Source organism: Barbatula barbatula, assembly GCF_947034865.1.
Source record: "Barbatula barbatula genome assembly, chromosome: 4".
Classification (NCBI taxonomy): Eukaryota; Metazoa; Chordata; class Actinopteri; order Cypriniformes; family Nemacheilidae; genus Barbatula; species Barbatula barbatula.
The window spans coordinates 8,437,460-8,454,014 of NC_136768.1; the positions used below are offsets into that span (position 1 = coordinate 8,437,460).

At 36.6% G+C, this 16,555-nt stretch overlaps 1 protein-coding gene across 1 annotated transcript; it reads right to left on the reverse strand.

Moving 5' to 3' along the window:
• Positions 1-5,114: 5,114 nt before the first annotated feature.
• On the reverse strand, positions 5,115-6,085 carry lepb (leptin b; the record flags this gene model as incomplete). Its single annotated transcript, XM_079454393.1, has 2 exons — positions 5,115-5,486; positions 5,945-6,085. The coding sequence occupies 2 exons, from the start codon at positions 6,083-6,085 to the stop codon at positions 5,115-5,117; spliced, it is 513 nt and encodes a 170-aa protein (XP_079310519.1).
• Between the last annotated feature and the right edge of the window lie 10,470 nt (positions 6,086-16,555).

A 16,555-nucleotide genomic window follows, 5' to 3' on the forward strand; every position in this document is an offset into this window, starting at 1 on the left:
ATCAAAGTTTTGTAAACGCTGCCGCTGGCAGGAAAGTGTTAACAGACTTTCAGAAATGTCTTTGAAGGATCTACCAACATGTTGCATTACACCCAAACAATACGCAATGCGTTCGAGTTGACTTTTCTTTGTTGCCAATAGACTCGCTTATCTCTGACCCCAGTCTAAATTACAATAATAATCTATTCTCAACATGTTTCGGGGAGAGAGGGCATTCTGGGATTGCTTCTCTGATCCTAAGGAATTCTCCAAATTTAGAAACAATCAGAACTGTCCCATCCCAAGGAAATCATTTCCTGATGAAAATCCCAGCTTTGTCCGAATGGATGGAGCCAGTAAGTCTCAATGCCAGTCTTATACTCACATTAACGCACAACTATTTTTACCATTTCACTTTTGCTCTAGATCTGTATCTCTCATGAGAGCAATCACATAAGGCTACATTTTTGAGGACAGCGTGTGTTAGTCTAATGAGTGGGTGCTTCTGGAGGGCATGGGTCGTTCTCGCAGGTGTTCATTATCAAACAATGATATATTTGTGTTTTTAATTAAATTAATGTATTTCTAAGCATTTGAAGGGTTTTTGGTTACAGTTTACTATAAGGGTAAAGACAATATTTGAAGTTGACTATATGAATATGTTGGACTATAGAGTTCCTTTGTACATTTGGAGGTTGACGGCATAAATGTGTTTGTAAGATTATTTTAAGGAATGTCAATGTAGATCAATATTTAAAATTACATTACTTGATATTATGACCTCACGTTCTAACTATGGACAAAAATATTGTTTTTGATAAAGTACATTTATTATTACATGACTATGAAATCTCTTCTTCCCCATATGAGGTTTTCTATTAAAGTAAAACAAAATCGCATTATTAGAATCTGGCCAGAAGCAAGACACAAGTCCACTTTTTAATGTTGCAGCAAAAAAGCCACTTGTGGAGTCGTCCTTTAAAAAATTCACGTTAAAAATTGAATATTAGATCAACTCATAACCCTCCAGCACACATGAAAATTGTTTAGTCAGTAAGCTTAGCTTAGCAAACAGGCTCACACATTGCCTGCAGTTACAGAAAAAAATTATTCTGCAACTGTTTACTGTTGTGAATGTACGAACAACAACTGAAAATTGAAAGTGATCCCATTTAGCTCCTAATTTAATGAGAAACTAAATCTCTGATGGGCAAAACGCACTTATGCCATCTGTATGACATTCACACATTACAGCTGCATAAACAAAAACGTATAAGTAAGTCACAGTATCCAACCGTGTATCATGAAGTTCATGAGCATCCATTATACTCTGGCTCCATATTGTTTTGCACACGGACTGGCTAGCGTAAGGTGGGCAGGGTTTCCCCTCCTGACTCCACAGCCCTCTATGTTCACCCACCCCCAGCATCCGGATGGGAGCACAAAGGCTGCCTGTGATATAGATAAGTACCTCTGTCTCCAGGGAGCAATGAACTCTAACTGTCTGTTTTAACAAGCTAAAACACAGAAATTGTCTTCAATGTGCAATTTTCCTTTTAGGCGGTCTTGCTAAGGAATGGTTGTGGCTTTCAACATGTGACATGTACAACCAGATATGATGTTATGGACACGTTTCTGTAAGCAAACATGTGACCCGAAACATCTCCAGATTGTGGTGAACATTCATTTGTGTGAGTGGAGATAAATGGAGATATTCTCAGAGACAAAAGCACATGAAAGTTCACAGTTTACGGTTTATGTTGATAGCAACACTATAATAACTGTGTGTCATCTCTTCATATGTATAGAGGATGTTCAAAAGTAGACAAATGTAATTATATTTAAACATACTAATATATATATATATATATATATATATATATATATATATATATATACACACACACACACACACACACACACACACACACAATACGCTATATATATATATATATATATATATATATATATATATATATATATAACTAGCTCAAAAGGCCTTAGATACAATTAATGCAGATAAACCAGTAACACTGACTTCAGAAAGTATGTATAAAAAGTGGATAAGATGCTTGTTCAATTGAAGTTTGGCTATCTGTGCTTTAAAAGGTAAACCTGTCAGCATTAGTCTTTCTGTTCTCATTTAAGAGTTTATTAAACATGGTATTACACTACGAACTGAGAAACAGTGTGTATTGTGTAGTGGTTCAAATAAGCTGTGGTTGCTGACATACAGGCAGATCATGCTAGATCAATGTGCACATGTTTAATGCATCAAGCGCCATGTGTCTACCCAATTAAGGGACAAAACACAATTATTATTGCTACAACTATCCACTAGATGTCACTTTTCTTATTACACCGGTTGGATGTTACAACTGGGAGCATATCGTTCATTGATTGCTTCACTAACATAGCGGATCCGGGTGTGTTGTCGAATTTAACATCACCTTCACATAAAAGGCAGCTGTTCAACTAGTGTGTTTAAAGTTGAACAAGTGTGTTTAAAGTTTAATATAAATGTGTCTCTTCATTTCATTGTTTTATTCACCATTGTAATGTGATATTTCTGAAGTGCCCTTGAGCAAGGCACCTTACCCCTGATTGCTCTGCAGTAATGTGCCACTGTATAAAACTACTTGTAAGTCGCTTTGGATAAAAGCGTCTGCCAAATGAATAAATGTAAATGTAATGTAAATGTAAATATCCACAGGATCTGTATTAACTCTATATTCATGAACTATACATTCACTTGTGAATCCGTGTTAAAATCTTTGAACGTTGCATAGCCTAAGGTCAACCCCGTCTCAATGGCCTCAACTCTGCCTAAAGAGACACAATAGAGGGGGAGGTGACAACTGGACACAAGGCGACGACATATCCACCCATTTTGCCCACCATAACTTTATTTAGTTCCGGGTGAGATGTTTATCTCCAGCGGTATATTTAATATCCTTTTCCCTTGGAATTTAAAGAGAGAGACTACACAATACAAATGACATTGGCATTTGTTTCAATGACAAAACATTTAAAAACAACAAAGGCAGCACTTTTGGTCAGAGAAAAATAAAGATCGTGGTATTCATCTGACATGGATTTGAAACGAGGCAATTTTTCAAGCTTGCTGTAGAGACGCATTGCATCAGCTCTAAAGGAATCGGCTTTCGAAAACTGGCAGCAAACGAGCTTTTGCTGCCCTCAGGTGGTACAGAACTAAACGTGCAATGGAAAGATTGATCGCGACCCATGGAAAGCAACTTTTCGTCTTCTTAACAAATTTGTTGCAAATGTGGTTGTAACTACCGAGATACAACTCAAGCAGTTGAACAAGCACGAAGCATATACATAGGCTACACAACGAAAATACTCTTCTTGGAAATACTTCGCCTTTTAGGGTAAAATCGACATTGATTTCATATGTTCAAGTATTGCTTTGTAATGCATTTAACAAACAAACAAACAATTTACCCTTCAAGTCCCTTGATTATCTGCCTAAATAAAAAAACATATGGAATTAGAACCGGAACTCCATACCCGAACAAGGTCAATTTAGGTCATAATTTGTCTTCTTGATAATTCTTAGGTATGCCTGAAAATTGCCGGATTATAAAGCAGGCTTTGTTTAGGAAAGGAAATATTAAACTTTTTAGAAACAAACGCCCATTATATCAAAACAATTTTTATTGGATTTCCTCCCAAATTATTGAATGATTATGTGCTTTTTGGACTTAGAAAAGTATGCAAGAAACAAAGGCCACGTATAATGCCCTTAAAATGACACGATGAATCTGGCACTGCAAAGTTGTAACCGCATCAAAAATACACTTTTCAGAAAAACTAAGTTTATCATGAAATATTTAAAAACGGAAGCAGCAATAAAACAAATGCGTTATGTTGATTTGTTAGGCACGCTGCAGCCACGCAAAAACGTGCGCGCGATTAACGTTGTCTTGAAACGGTGTCGACTTTTACAAACAAATTGAATTCTTTAAGAACGTAGTTCAATTTTAAATGTTACCAAGTCAACGTTATAACGTCATCTGACAACAAGTGATTTGAGTTTATTTTGAAATAGTTTCGCTTACAGCTTCAAACGCACATTGCGATTCTCCTCAGGCCCTGCAAGCCTTTCATCTGAACGTTGCCGCGCCGAATTGCCATTTATAAACTCGGTCCACAGGACAAAGCTTAATTGACAGGTGAGTAGCATTACAACAAATTACCATAACTAATGACCGCTCATTAACAGGTAATGAGTTCGTTTAAGGGCCAGTTTTTGCAAATAAAAATGTGCAAATAAATAAAATCTTGAAAACAACAACAATTGAATTAGTGTTTCTTAGACATCACAGTTCATTCTTAAGCATGTGAAAAACTAATTAAAAACTCAAGTTAAAAAGTTAAATCAAATTATCTTTACAAGTCAATTCAACTTAAATTATATTGGAACTAATTAAAAAAATCGAGATGTAAAACACAACTAGATTTTTTCAGTCAGTTCAGTATAATTAAGTTCAATAAACTCATAAAGCAAATTTCGTTTACCTTAAAAACTCAAGGAAGCTTACATTGTTTTACAGTGGGCCACTTTGAGCAAAAAACAAATCTATTTGATTTATCCCATATTCTGGCAAAAAGAACCGCGCCCCCCTTTTTATTAACCCCCCAAAGAAGAAACACCATAATATATCTGATACATTTAAAAAAATTGTTTTGCTACTGGCCTTATTTCCGTGCATTGCCTCTTATCAAGTAAAACCAATGGTACTAACGTAAGAATTTATTAGTTAAGGATGCTTTAAACATCTTCAAAGTTTGGTTTTCAAAACGCAGTTCTTCAATATTTATGTCCAATAAACACTCAATTAACAGTTACATACATGTGCAAAATTTCTCAGTGCCATAGTCTCTGTCGTGATATAAAACAGCATGTGCCATGAAATACATCAGTATTATTTGAAGACAATATTTTAAGATTAAGCGCAATTTAAGGAGAACTCATAACATATTAGCAAATTAGATCATTACAAAGAACTAATCAATTCTGGTAAGTAAACAATTTTTTTAGAGAACTGATCCTTATGTGCATAGTTTCAGCGTGATGCATAGAAGTAGTTACACATGGCTTACGCGTCTCAGAACGTAAATGCCTCGGCCACATCTGTATCTTTGCATCGTTTTAGTTCCTCCATGTTCAGGCAGAGTTTATCCAGGAACCTTTGGAGCTCCATGAGGTACAGGTAGTTGGAGGTGAATGGGAAAGTGGTTTCGGCTTTGTGCACCGGGGTCTCGTGGTTGGGAAGGGGACATCCGTGTGATACGGCTAGTCCCTCTAATGTGCTAAGGAGAATTTCCAAGTCCACTTGAAACTGTCGCAGATGCTGGGCTGGGGGCACTTGCAGCCTTAGTTGCAGGTATCTCAGGTGAACAATGACAGAAGTGAGACCGTCAAAGGGGGTGTCAATGTCAGGACCAGGAAAGTCGATTTCTGGAGACATCTGGAAGTGCTGTGGAGACAGTTAAAGTTACACAGTTACAGTAGTTACCAATTGCTGCTACATTGAGAAGTAAACTGAGAAACTTATTAAATGTAAGCTTTTCTGCATCTGATTAATACAGTTTCTAAATTACATTATACAAACTTTCAAACATTAGTCTTTAATGATGTTAATATGAAATGTCATATTTTATTCAATACATTTTTTATAAAGTGTATTTAAATAGTGCTTTGGATGTTGCTAATAAATTACAAATGAGTGTGAATTTTCTCACCTGTACTTTGGACTTAATACTGTATCTTACCCCAAAAAAGCAATATTTTATTCTACTTTACATCAGTAGGACAATTATACTGCCGTTGAATACACCAGTCAGAGTGACTCATAACTGTGATGTATTGTTGAAAATACATCCGTAATGTCATTGCTTAGATAGTGCCACTTTTGTAGAAATCAAGAAAATGTACCTCATCTTTATTTTTTTTGATTCTGTTGATGGTGGTTCGGGCCATGATCCGGATCATGTCCAGCGTGGCTGTGGGTCGGCTCACAGTGAGGGCCACCAGGGCTGCCATTAAGATTGAGCAAAAGATCAGCGACAAGTTCATCTTTCTGCGAAATAAGTCGTATTGAATGTTATGAAATCAGTCCATTTGTATTGTCAGGTTTGGAAAAAATAAGCTTTTGGAGTTACATCTTATGTTAGTTAAATCCAAATTTTGTCTCCAAACTGTTGTGTATTCTTGTATGAGTGCTTACCTCTGGTGTGTTGATGTTCACATTGAGAAACTCAAGCAGGAATCTTCCTTTTATAGGAGTTTGTATTCATGATTGACTCATTGCTCTGGTGAATCACCCTCCGCTGGTCTAGTCTGGTTCTCATGTTGTCCACCATGAGATCAAGCATGTAGATGACCCGTTCCATACCTTCTGGTCCAAAAAAATATCCAGGGGCTCCAGGTAAGAGCACACCCATATATAAATGTAATATTCTTTGGTGTCAAGCAGATTTGTACAGAATATCTTATGTACCCATGCTGGATGTAATGTGTTCTCAAAGGACACACAAAACAATGTTGTTTGGCAAGAAATATGTAGGCAGTGTAAAAAGATTGGTCTAGCATTGAATACATTAAAAGCATGGCTCACAGTTTAAGGTAAAAGTAGTTATCAATTTATAAACTCATGTTTAAACGCAAGGTAACTTGAAACAATATATATAAAATGGCTGTGAATGTGAAATAGTCTTCATGTGTGCTGTTCTACTTGATTTATAACTTGTTTAATAAAATAATAAGCATATGTTATGATGTCAAACAGATTATTATCATATTATTTAAAACAGATATGCAATATTGACTTATTTCCATTTAAGATATTTTTTCAGGCTTTTTTGCCATTATTTAGACAGTACAAGTGAAGTGGGAGAGAGAAGGGGGTGGGTTTGGGAAATTACGAGATTCGCACTTAGTCACCCTGAAATGCAAGCATGCCATATGTCAGAACATTGTCCACTAGGCCTTCGACTATTGTATTGACATGTATGATGTGGCTAATTTGGATAAAACTAATTTCATAAATGTAATTTGTAGTCAGTTTTTCGTAACAAAATAATATGAATTATATTTTGCAGCAATTATAATTCATGATGAAACTTTTTGAACTTGCTGACCTCTACATACCCCTACAATTGATTTGGTTTATATTTTATATAAATATATTTTATAAATATATTTTGCAGTAATGCAAATTTTCGTTAATATGTCATATAATGTTTTATTAGACTGGAAGACAATAACTGATGAAGCAATTTCATATTATGCTCATCAAAAAACTGGTCTGTTCTGGAATACTCATATTCACATTGAATACCCTAGAATACATTCCTTTGAACGTACTAATCTGTGTTTGCATGCTCATGCATGTTTCCTGTGTGTATGTATGTCTACTTTTACTTGTGTGTGTGTGTGCATGCGTGCCTGTGTGTGTGTGTGTGTGTGTATGCGCGTGTGCGATCGAGTGTGTTATATATTTCCCTTAGGCTTCCAAGGCAAGTTCCTGGAAATGACGTGTGTTGGATTTTCTTTCACATTCTTTCTTGTATTGGTTTTAGGAAGAGAACCACTCAGACCAGACCATGTATGCAGGCAAAATTAAACTGTAACAGGATTAGTTATTGTAATAGTAATTTGGCATTTCTTGTTAACATATCCCCTAAAGGAAGTCAAAGGTCAAGGGGTGGTATAAAGTATATTTGATTTACAGCCAAATACAGTTTTTTTAATGAAATCATTTAGTCTATAGATGGATTTAATAAAGTAATTTGCTTACCGTCACCTAGATTGTGGAACCCAAAAGTAAAAGCTTTGCAGAACGGAATGGAAAAAGGAAGGATGGCTGTAAAATGTATGTCCTTTTGTTGATTATTAAAGAAAGTCTTACAGGTTATTGAACAAATTCTCTTCACATTCTTAGTGTCTGTGATCAAAACTAGACCAAAATTAGGGTTTGGTTTGAAACGTGGTCTTGGTTGTATTTAGTTTGTAAGTATCCTAATTTAATGCTTTTTGTCAGGAGCTATGAAACGAAAAAATAATTGTTTTCTGTTTACATTTACTATCAGGGCAGAGCGTCCTTGATCAGTGCACATTGTGTAATTCAGCTGGTCATCTACAACACAAAACAGTGACTTGATACATTTTTCTGTGTGGAAAATGACCCAAATCTTTTGTTTCAGAGTTACCGTAAACCCTTATTGCTTTTGTTTGTTGCTTTTGCTCTTCGAATCTAGTTACTCCAAAATATGCGAGTAACTGTTTTGTCAGGCATAAATACTGTAGAAATCTTTTTCCTATTGGTTTTCCTGTTTTGGAGTGTGTTTATGCTATAATGAACGGATCCTCTTTTTATACTTACCATAAGCCCGGTTGGCACATTGTGCTCTCACTTTGTTGGTTTGGTTGAGCATTAATTCATGCTCCATTGAGACTCAGTAATGTGTAAGAGTTGAATGCAACCGGATGTCCAGACATGATTCACTTCTATATATCTTAGAATTGAAATGGCCACAGATTACAGGATGTTGAATTATAATTGTATGGGAATTGCAATATAAAAAAATCAGCACAATTTTGAAATAAAACAAATTTACTTCGATTTTGACTGAGAATAACATACAAAACATGTCTGATTTGATATATTTCTTTAAATTATGTTTAATACTGTGAAAAGTATATAATAACGGATGGTAATTTTGCAATACACAAACGACAAATTGTGCACCCTATTGTATATTACTTTATAAAAATAAAAAATTGATAAACACGTTTATAATAAGGAACATTCTCCAAAATAAAGTGTTATCCCATCTAGGTCCGTTGTATGAAAGAGCATTTTCTAAATATCAAAAAATTAAGATGGCATTTCAGACAGTTACTATTTATCGAAATACCCCAAATGTTATATACAGTATATTATACACACTAATGAAGACTCATACTATATTGAAAAATGAAAAGATCACTTTCTTTACATTCGACTAATGCTGCAACCAGTTTGTTTCCCCATTCAAAGTTCAATTCACATATATTTGTAATTTAAAAAGCATTCACTATTGAATTCTGAAAAGAACATAACACCTTTGTATTTATTCATAGTATTCATATTTATTTGTCTGTGTGTCTGTTTGCATATGCCCTGAATAAAGTCTTGTTTTCAGTGTATGTATGTGTGTGCATGTTAAACTTTAGTTGACATTCTTCTTATCTGGATCTATTGACGCATCTATTGAGTTACTGATTGTAATATTATGCTCTTCTCGTATCCTGTCATTTCATAAATCCTTAGCTTGATTATTTTTTGTTGAAGCATATTCTCTTCGCTTTTCTTAATCATTTGTCACAGATTCCTTTGGTCGTCATTACTGTTTATATGACCCGACAGAGCATGACCCAGCAAAAACAGTGGGGAAACAGTGATTTCCTGGATTTAACAGCCTGTAAAATATGCATTTAATGAGATGAAGTTGAAAAAAATAAAATCATCAGAATGGTATTCACATAAAATCCACTGATGCATGTTTCCCCTTCACTGTGTCTCAGGAGGGTTCATTGTTCTAACTGTGTCATTGGACAAACCTTTTTGACGTTATTCCTAACAATGACACATTTGTTTTTTATAAATCATGTGGCCTTTTGGGTCATGTGTCTTTGTGTATATTTAAATATTAAGATGGTGTTTAGGAATCTGATTCTGCTAAGTCAGCTTGTATATGGCTATTCTATTTTCGCCTTCCATCTGTTTGCAATTATGAGCTAGACATAGAAAAATATTTCTCCAGATGTTTTCTCAACTAGTGGTCTAGGCACTGGTCTGAGATCGTTCAGAATGGTTCCAACTTGCTTGTGTCCCAACCAAATCTTGTAAATGCTGGATACTGCTGGGGGTGGGGAGTGAAGGAGGGTCCTGTCTGGAAACCGCATGCTGTTAATCGAAGCAGGACATGTGGACTCTCCAAATATGGACACTTTGTTTCACAAAGCTGTTTAAATAATGCCTATGACCCTTTTTGATTGTTGTTGAACACTAATGCTCCAGGTAGAGGTGCATGTAGTTATTCCTAGTATTTTAGAAAAATTTACATCACAAAACTGCCGTCTCTTTCAAACTGAGCTTAGAGTGCAGTTCTCTGTTTGACCAGCAGAAGGCTTCACTGAGTCAACTTTCAAATACGAAAAACAAACTGCAAGGTCTATAAAGGAAAAACATATTCCTTCATGAAACTGTGTATCACAGTAAATCTTCAGAATGATCAAACGGACACAATTATACAATTATTAGTACAAAAGCACATTTTCTGCATTGGTTTGATGACATGCAACTGCATAATTCTGTTGTCCTATTTTATATATTTAAGATCGATTTACTTAATTTTATCTAATATATTTAGTGCCTGATTTTTTTAAGTCCTGTTTGCCCCAAAACTGTTTCCTCGGCAGCTTGACATTTTCTACATCTCATTGTCCCAGGGAACACACATACTAATATAAAATGTATAGCTTGAATGTACTGTAAAGGCGTCTGCCAAACGTATAAATATAAATGAATTATTGAAGTATTTGGCACTTCTCTGTCATCTACTGTATCATGCCTTAATGCACAATGATTTTTACAAAGAAATAAAAAAGCGCAAATACACTGATCACAAACAAAGTGTCATGCTTGAAATGATCTCTGTAAAATCATGTAAATATCAGGCTAAACATTTGACTGAACTTTAATGTCTGTTTTAGAACATGAAAATATACACTAACAGTGTGAATTGGCATTCTGGGTAAACTGTGTCAGGAATGAACTGGTTTGTGATGTGTTTTATGACCCTAGATATGAATGGGAATTGGAATTATACACATTAATACACATTCTCATTTATATAAGAATGTATGTTTTGGTAACAGTCTTTGCTTTAATGAATCAGTCTGACATGAAACTTTTTCAGATTGTGGGACATTGTTAAAGTGTGCTTAAAAATTTTAAGCGGAGGATACACAGATGCAGGAAAGACACCAATCACTCATGTTTTTAATAAGAATGATATCATATTGTAACATTACAAGGTATGAATTTATGATGAGTCCATGTTAAACATTTGTCTGTCAAAACAAATTAACAAACAATGAATTACAGGTCTTAGCTCCACAACGCTGATAAAGTAGCGACGTCATAAGGTCTGTTACAACATTGAGACCCAAAAAGTGGTGCCACAATAATGCGGATGACATCGGCAGAGCACTGTTCTATTTCCTAAGGCTACAGGGTGACACAAATTGTGTCCCATGTCCGTGGATCATAATTCAAAGAGACTAACCCTTTTTCACACATTAAGTTTTAGTACAGGATGGATTATGCATTTGAAAAAGACTTGTGTTAACCAGATAACATTCACTAAGATGTGGTGCCAATTGATGTAATTACATTATATACATTAGAACAATTCTTTCTATTCCTAAACAGAGACCTGATATATTTTTTCTATCATAATTTAAGTGAACCTTATTTATAAGTTTTGATCTTGCATGTGTTAAAGATCTCTCAGGGAAGAACTGGGTAAACTGGAAGGCCTGCGGACAGTAGAGTCACATGACCAAAGCACTCCAGTGAATCGGGGAGGAAGTTATGGGGATAAATGCTTTGGGCAAAAGAGCACAATTGTAATATGGCCATAGAGCTAGTTGAATACTCAACTCTTGTATCTTAGGGAGTCATCGGCACAACTACACTGACTCTTTGCCATTCATTAAGGTTCTTTATGACCTATTTAAAACTTTTGTTAGTATGCTTCCTTTCTGTATTTTATAAAGGAATAATTGATGCATTCAATTAACGGAAGTCTGGGTGATGTTTAGAGATATTTTAAACACATTGGAAATGTATTGTGTTCTGCTATTTTCCTGTATTTGAGCACTGGATGTACAAAAAGTTTCAACAGAAAACAGTTATTAGTCTTTTTAGAGTTTTTAGATTAATTAATGGACAGTTTTTTAAACATAGACCAACTAACACTAAAATATGGGATATTTGTAATTGCTCCAATTGTGTGAACTGCCTTGCGACACAGTTTGTCTAGTTGCTTTTATATACAGTATATTTTGATAGGTAATTTAATGCCTAATGTCTTTACACCAAATGTAACCAAACTCTGCAGAATCAATTAAGAAGGCAGATATGTTTAAGTTATGATCTATGTGTATTTCAGGTTTGTCTGCATGGTCACGCTTCATCCTCTGTGTCCGGTTTGTGACCAAAGATGATCCTTAAATTCTCAACAGATAAAAATGACTATATATTTAAGTCAAATTATATTATATAATAAGTGTTTAATTTCTCAACGAAATGTGTATACTTTCTTATGTAAAATAATGTGAAATAATCAATCTTAGACGTAATGTTAATTTTGTTAGTAAACACGGATTCTTTATATTTGTTATATGCACCTTGAGCATTAAGGATGTAGAAGATTATTTTTTTTAAAGTTGAGAGGACAGAGGTCTTGGGGGTGATGTTGAGAGCTTGATATGTTGTTCGGATGTTGTGGTCCTCTGCAGATACTTTTTGGGGTAAGGGCTTCCTGGCTAGTGGTTTAAGGAACAGCAAGCCCAGACCGCAAAAAGACCTGAAAAGGACAAAGAGGGTCACAGAATTCAGCCTCGTCTGTCTAAACAGAGAAAGGGAGAAAGAGAGAAAGAGAACCAGGGAGAAAGAATGAAAAGTGAATTTGTTTAATAAGAAGAACATATTTTAATAAATACATTTTTACACAAACATTTATGAGGCCCAGAGATCTGGAGTATCAGTATAAAGACACTTACACTGTACGTGCAACTGATTAATTGACACTTCATGAATATCATTATTTGATTTTCTTTTACTCTTTAATGGTCCTAAAATCTATTGGTCTTATCATGCCAAAATGATCAACAGTTTTTCTTTCTGTATAATTGTATGACGTCAGAGGACAGTCAATCTAAACCAATCACGCAGAGGATCTTTTTTGTTAGTTATTACCCGGGCGAAGATGCTTGAGGTCCGACGGAGCAGATGACGTACCACCTCACTAAATGCGCCTACCTCACTAAATGCGTCATATGTGTAAAAAGTGTCGCCCACCCTTGCGCTTCCCCCTCCCTTTTCTGATTGCGCTGCGGCCACGATTCCTTTTACGACTTTTGCGGATTTTCTGTATCTCTTATCAACCAACCAAATATAATGTTGCTGTATAAGTTTATATATTTAAACGTTAAAAAAATACGTATTTTCCCTCCATGTCCAGATGTACCGTGTGTCATGAAATCGTCACCAGATGAAACACTTAACATGTGGACATGGAGAAAAGAAAGTACTGTTTGCGCAGATGTGGTGTATTCTGGTTGATTGAGGGAGGCGCGCTAATTAAACTGGTGCTGTCCGTGGTGTTGAACGGGCTGCTGTCCACGGTGCTGAATCCCGCCGCGGTGAACGCCCAGTACTGCACACACCCACAGTTTGTGGAAGAGAGGGGGAAGGAAAGGGTTTTCACACCGATGACAAGTTAAATAGGGATGCTTGTAATCTGGAACATAAAATTAAATGCAATCTTAGAATTGTTTTAACACAAAATGTTTTCCCTATTGAGTTTAGATGTGCCTTTGACGCACTCCCTTAATTTCACTTTCTCCTTCTCTCTGTGTGTGTTAAAGTGTACTTGTTTCAGGGGTGTGTGCATTTTTGTCCTCTGATATTGGCAAGATGTTTGCTTTGTATTCATGTAAGCAAGTTTGATCAAGCAAAAGGTTTCAATTGTTCATATACTTGAAGACGAAATTCGCACCTTCCCATCTTTACAGTACTTGTTGCTAATGCTTTTGTGATGCCCAGTCGGTTTGTAGTGTTGGATATAAATCGTTTTATGGTCTATGGAATTAGATATGGCTGTCTTATTTTTTCAGTTCAGTAAATGCCATTGTCCCAGACCTTCAAATGTCTTTAATGTCACGTTAAACCACTAACACATCAGACGGTTAACATATAATGTGTTTGTCTTGGCATACTGGTAGGGCTTTACGCCTGTTCCACACCACGAAGTTAATACCAGATATTCAGTCACGAGTCAGTATTTCAGAACGTAATCAAATATTTGAAGGCAATTTTAGGATTGTTACAGGTACAGATAAGTAAGAACTACAAAATGGTGCACAATTCAACAGTTGTAACGAGACTAAATGGCATTTTACAAGATCGCAAAGGGACGCAGGGCGAAGCTTGCGCGTTATAGCTCATTTATAGACGCTTATAGCCGCTGCTCACCTACCCTCTCCACAAGAGACAGCCGAAACAGGGTGTTTTCACCGTGTGTTGAGTTCAGAGATGAAGACAGAACACGCATCGGGACTGTCTTTCAGAAACTCCTAAATACATTTCTAAATCCGTCAAGCCCCGTTACAAGCGGACGACACGAGACAACGCGCATCTGTAGCCGTTATATAAAAATACATGTCAGACTTACCGTGTGAGTGATGCTTCAAGGAAGCCGATATGTTTTTTCTTCGTTTTCTCGCAATGATAATTCCAATAAATTCTGATCTTCCCATTTTTCGGATGCGCACATTTTCCGGCCCCCTGATCTTTACGTTTATAAAAGTGCAATCTGATGTTTCTAAGTATATTTTAAACTAATCCATTTTGTCCTTTCCGCGTTTCTGGAAAATACTGCAAAATCTAATGGAAGCGCTCAATTCCTCCAGTCTGCTGTTGACCTGCATTGACGTCATTGCGTCATTAGGTTTCCCCTGGAAACACAGGCGCTCCAAAAATAGTAACACATTAATTCAACTCTGGCTGAGGGTTGGCGCGAGCGACTATTTGTATCAATCCGTAATATTCTGATTCGCACCCCCTCCCCTACATTGTCTTCTTTTTCTCGTTCTTTCCTCTTCGTTTTCTCGTTCTTTCTCTTCTTTTTCCCATTCCTTCTCTTTTTTTCTTCAGAGGGTTAAAGATCTCGTGGCGCACGAGCAGGCGCGACTTTTCGACTATTTTAAGGAGAAGGCACGGTTACATGAATATCAAAGTGAGGGACGGAGCAGATGAGGGTGTTCTCGGGTTTGTTTTATTCCCGCCCGCAATCAAAAACGGTAGTAAGAGCAGAAACAGCGCCACGGGGACAAAAATAGAAAGTGCCAAGCGCGAGCAGTCATCTGAACAGGAGGAGCTCGTGAGCGCTTGCGTGTTTAGCGGGGGCTCTACTAAAGAAAGCATTCAAAACAGAAACAAAGAAAATAGCGGCTCTGCGTTTTGTGCTGTTGTGAGCCACACGCACGTTCATCAAAATAGCTATCTTAACTTGCTATCTATGTCTTTATTTCAGATTTGCCATAGTGTAATCCAGTTTATCACTTTTCTGTAGCCAACATGATCCAAGCAACCCACCGCCAAAACGATAGGTATCCCCTTCCGAGAGTACCGGGGTAACCGCATCCATTGACTTCATTCATTGTCATGACATTCTCATTCATTCTTATACCCACACAGCTTATTGCGATATCTAAACCAGTCGATGTACATTCACCTAAAACATCGCGAGATCGCATACGTATTCAAAACCAGTTTCCTCCTTATATTAGAGGAATTTAGCTGGAGCAGCCTGCGCTGCCTCGTGACTGAAACGCAGCAGATTGCGCCACAAAAAAACGCCACAATAAAACAAAACATGAATTCAGAAGATAAATACATCGGCTACTCCCTTTATCAAATATTACACAGCCTGTGCGTTTGACGTTGACAAAATCCACAAGGCTAGTCTTTTTGGACTAATATATAACGGAGAGATTGAGAACCGCACATGCGCCGCACACACAACGGCCTTGGATCTTGGATCTTAAAATGGGTTATATTTGACTAAAAGTGGAAAACCTAAAACGCAAACTGTATACCTTCATTCACTCATTCATTTTTATGTACAGTGTGAAAACACAAAAGTACATACGGAGTCTTTCTATCGGTTTGTAACGATGTTAATGGTTGCTTTAAAATGGAGGTCGAATTAGAAAATCTATTAAAATGAGTCTGAACGGTTTGGGTTCGTTGGGATGAGGATTTGGTGCCTGGAACTGGGGAGGGCTTTGTGGGAAGAACTGTAAAATTTGGTACAATGGAGAAAGATAGAAAATCTACTCTACTCACCCCAGTTCTAGCTGATCATTAATTGACTGAAAGTGTGGCTAGACTTGTAAATGTGGATTGGTTAATAAAGGTATCAAAATGTATTGTGTAAACAATGCACATCTAGTTTATTCTGAAATATAAAAAGCAGGGGATTTAGTAATAATATGTTTTATGCACACACACACGCAGACACACACACGCACGCACACACACACACTCACGTACACACACACACGCACGCACACACAAACACTCACGCACGCACGCACGCACGCACGCACGCACACACACGTACACACACACGTACACACACACACACACACGTATGTTTTATTATCCAACCCCTAAAACTAAAGATCGTAGAAAAGTTTTAGCATTTT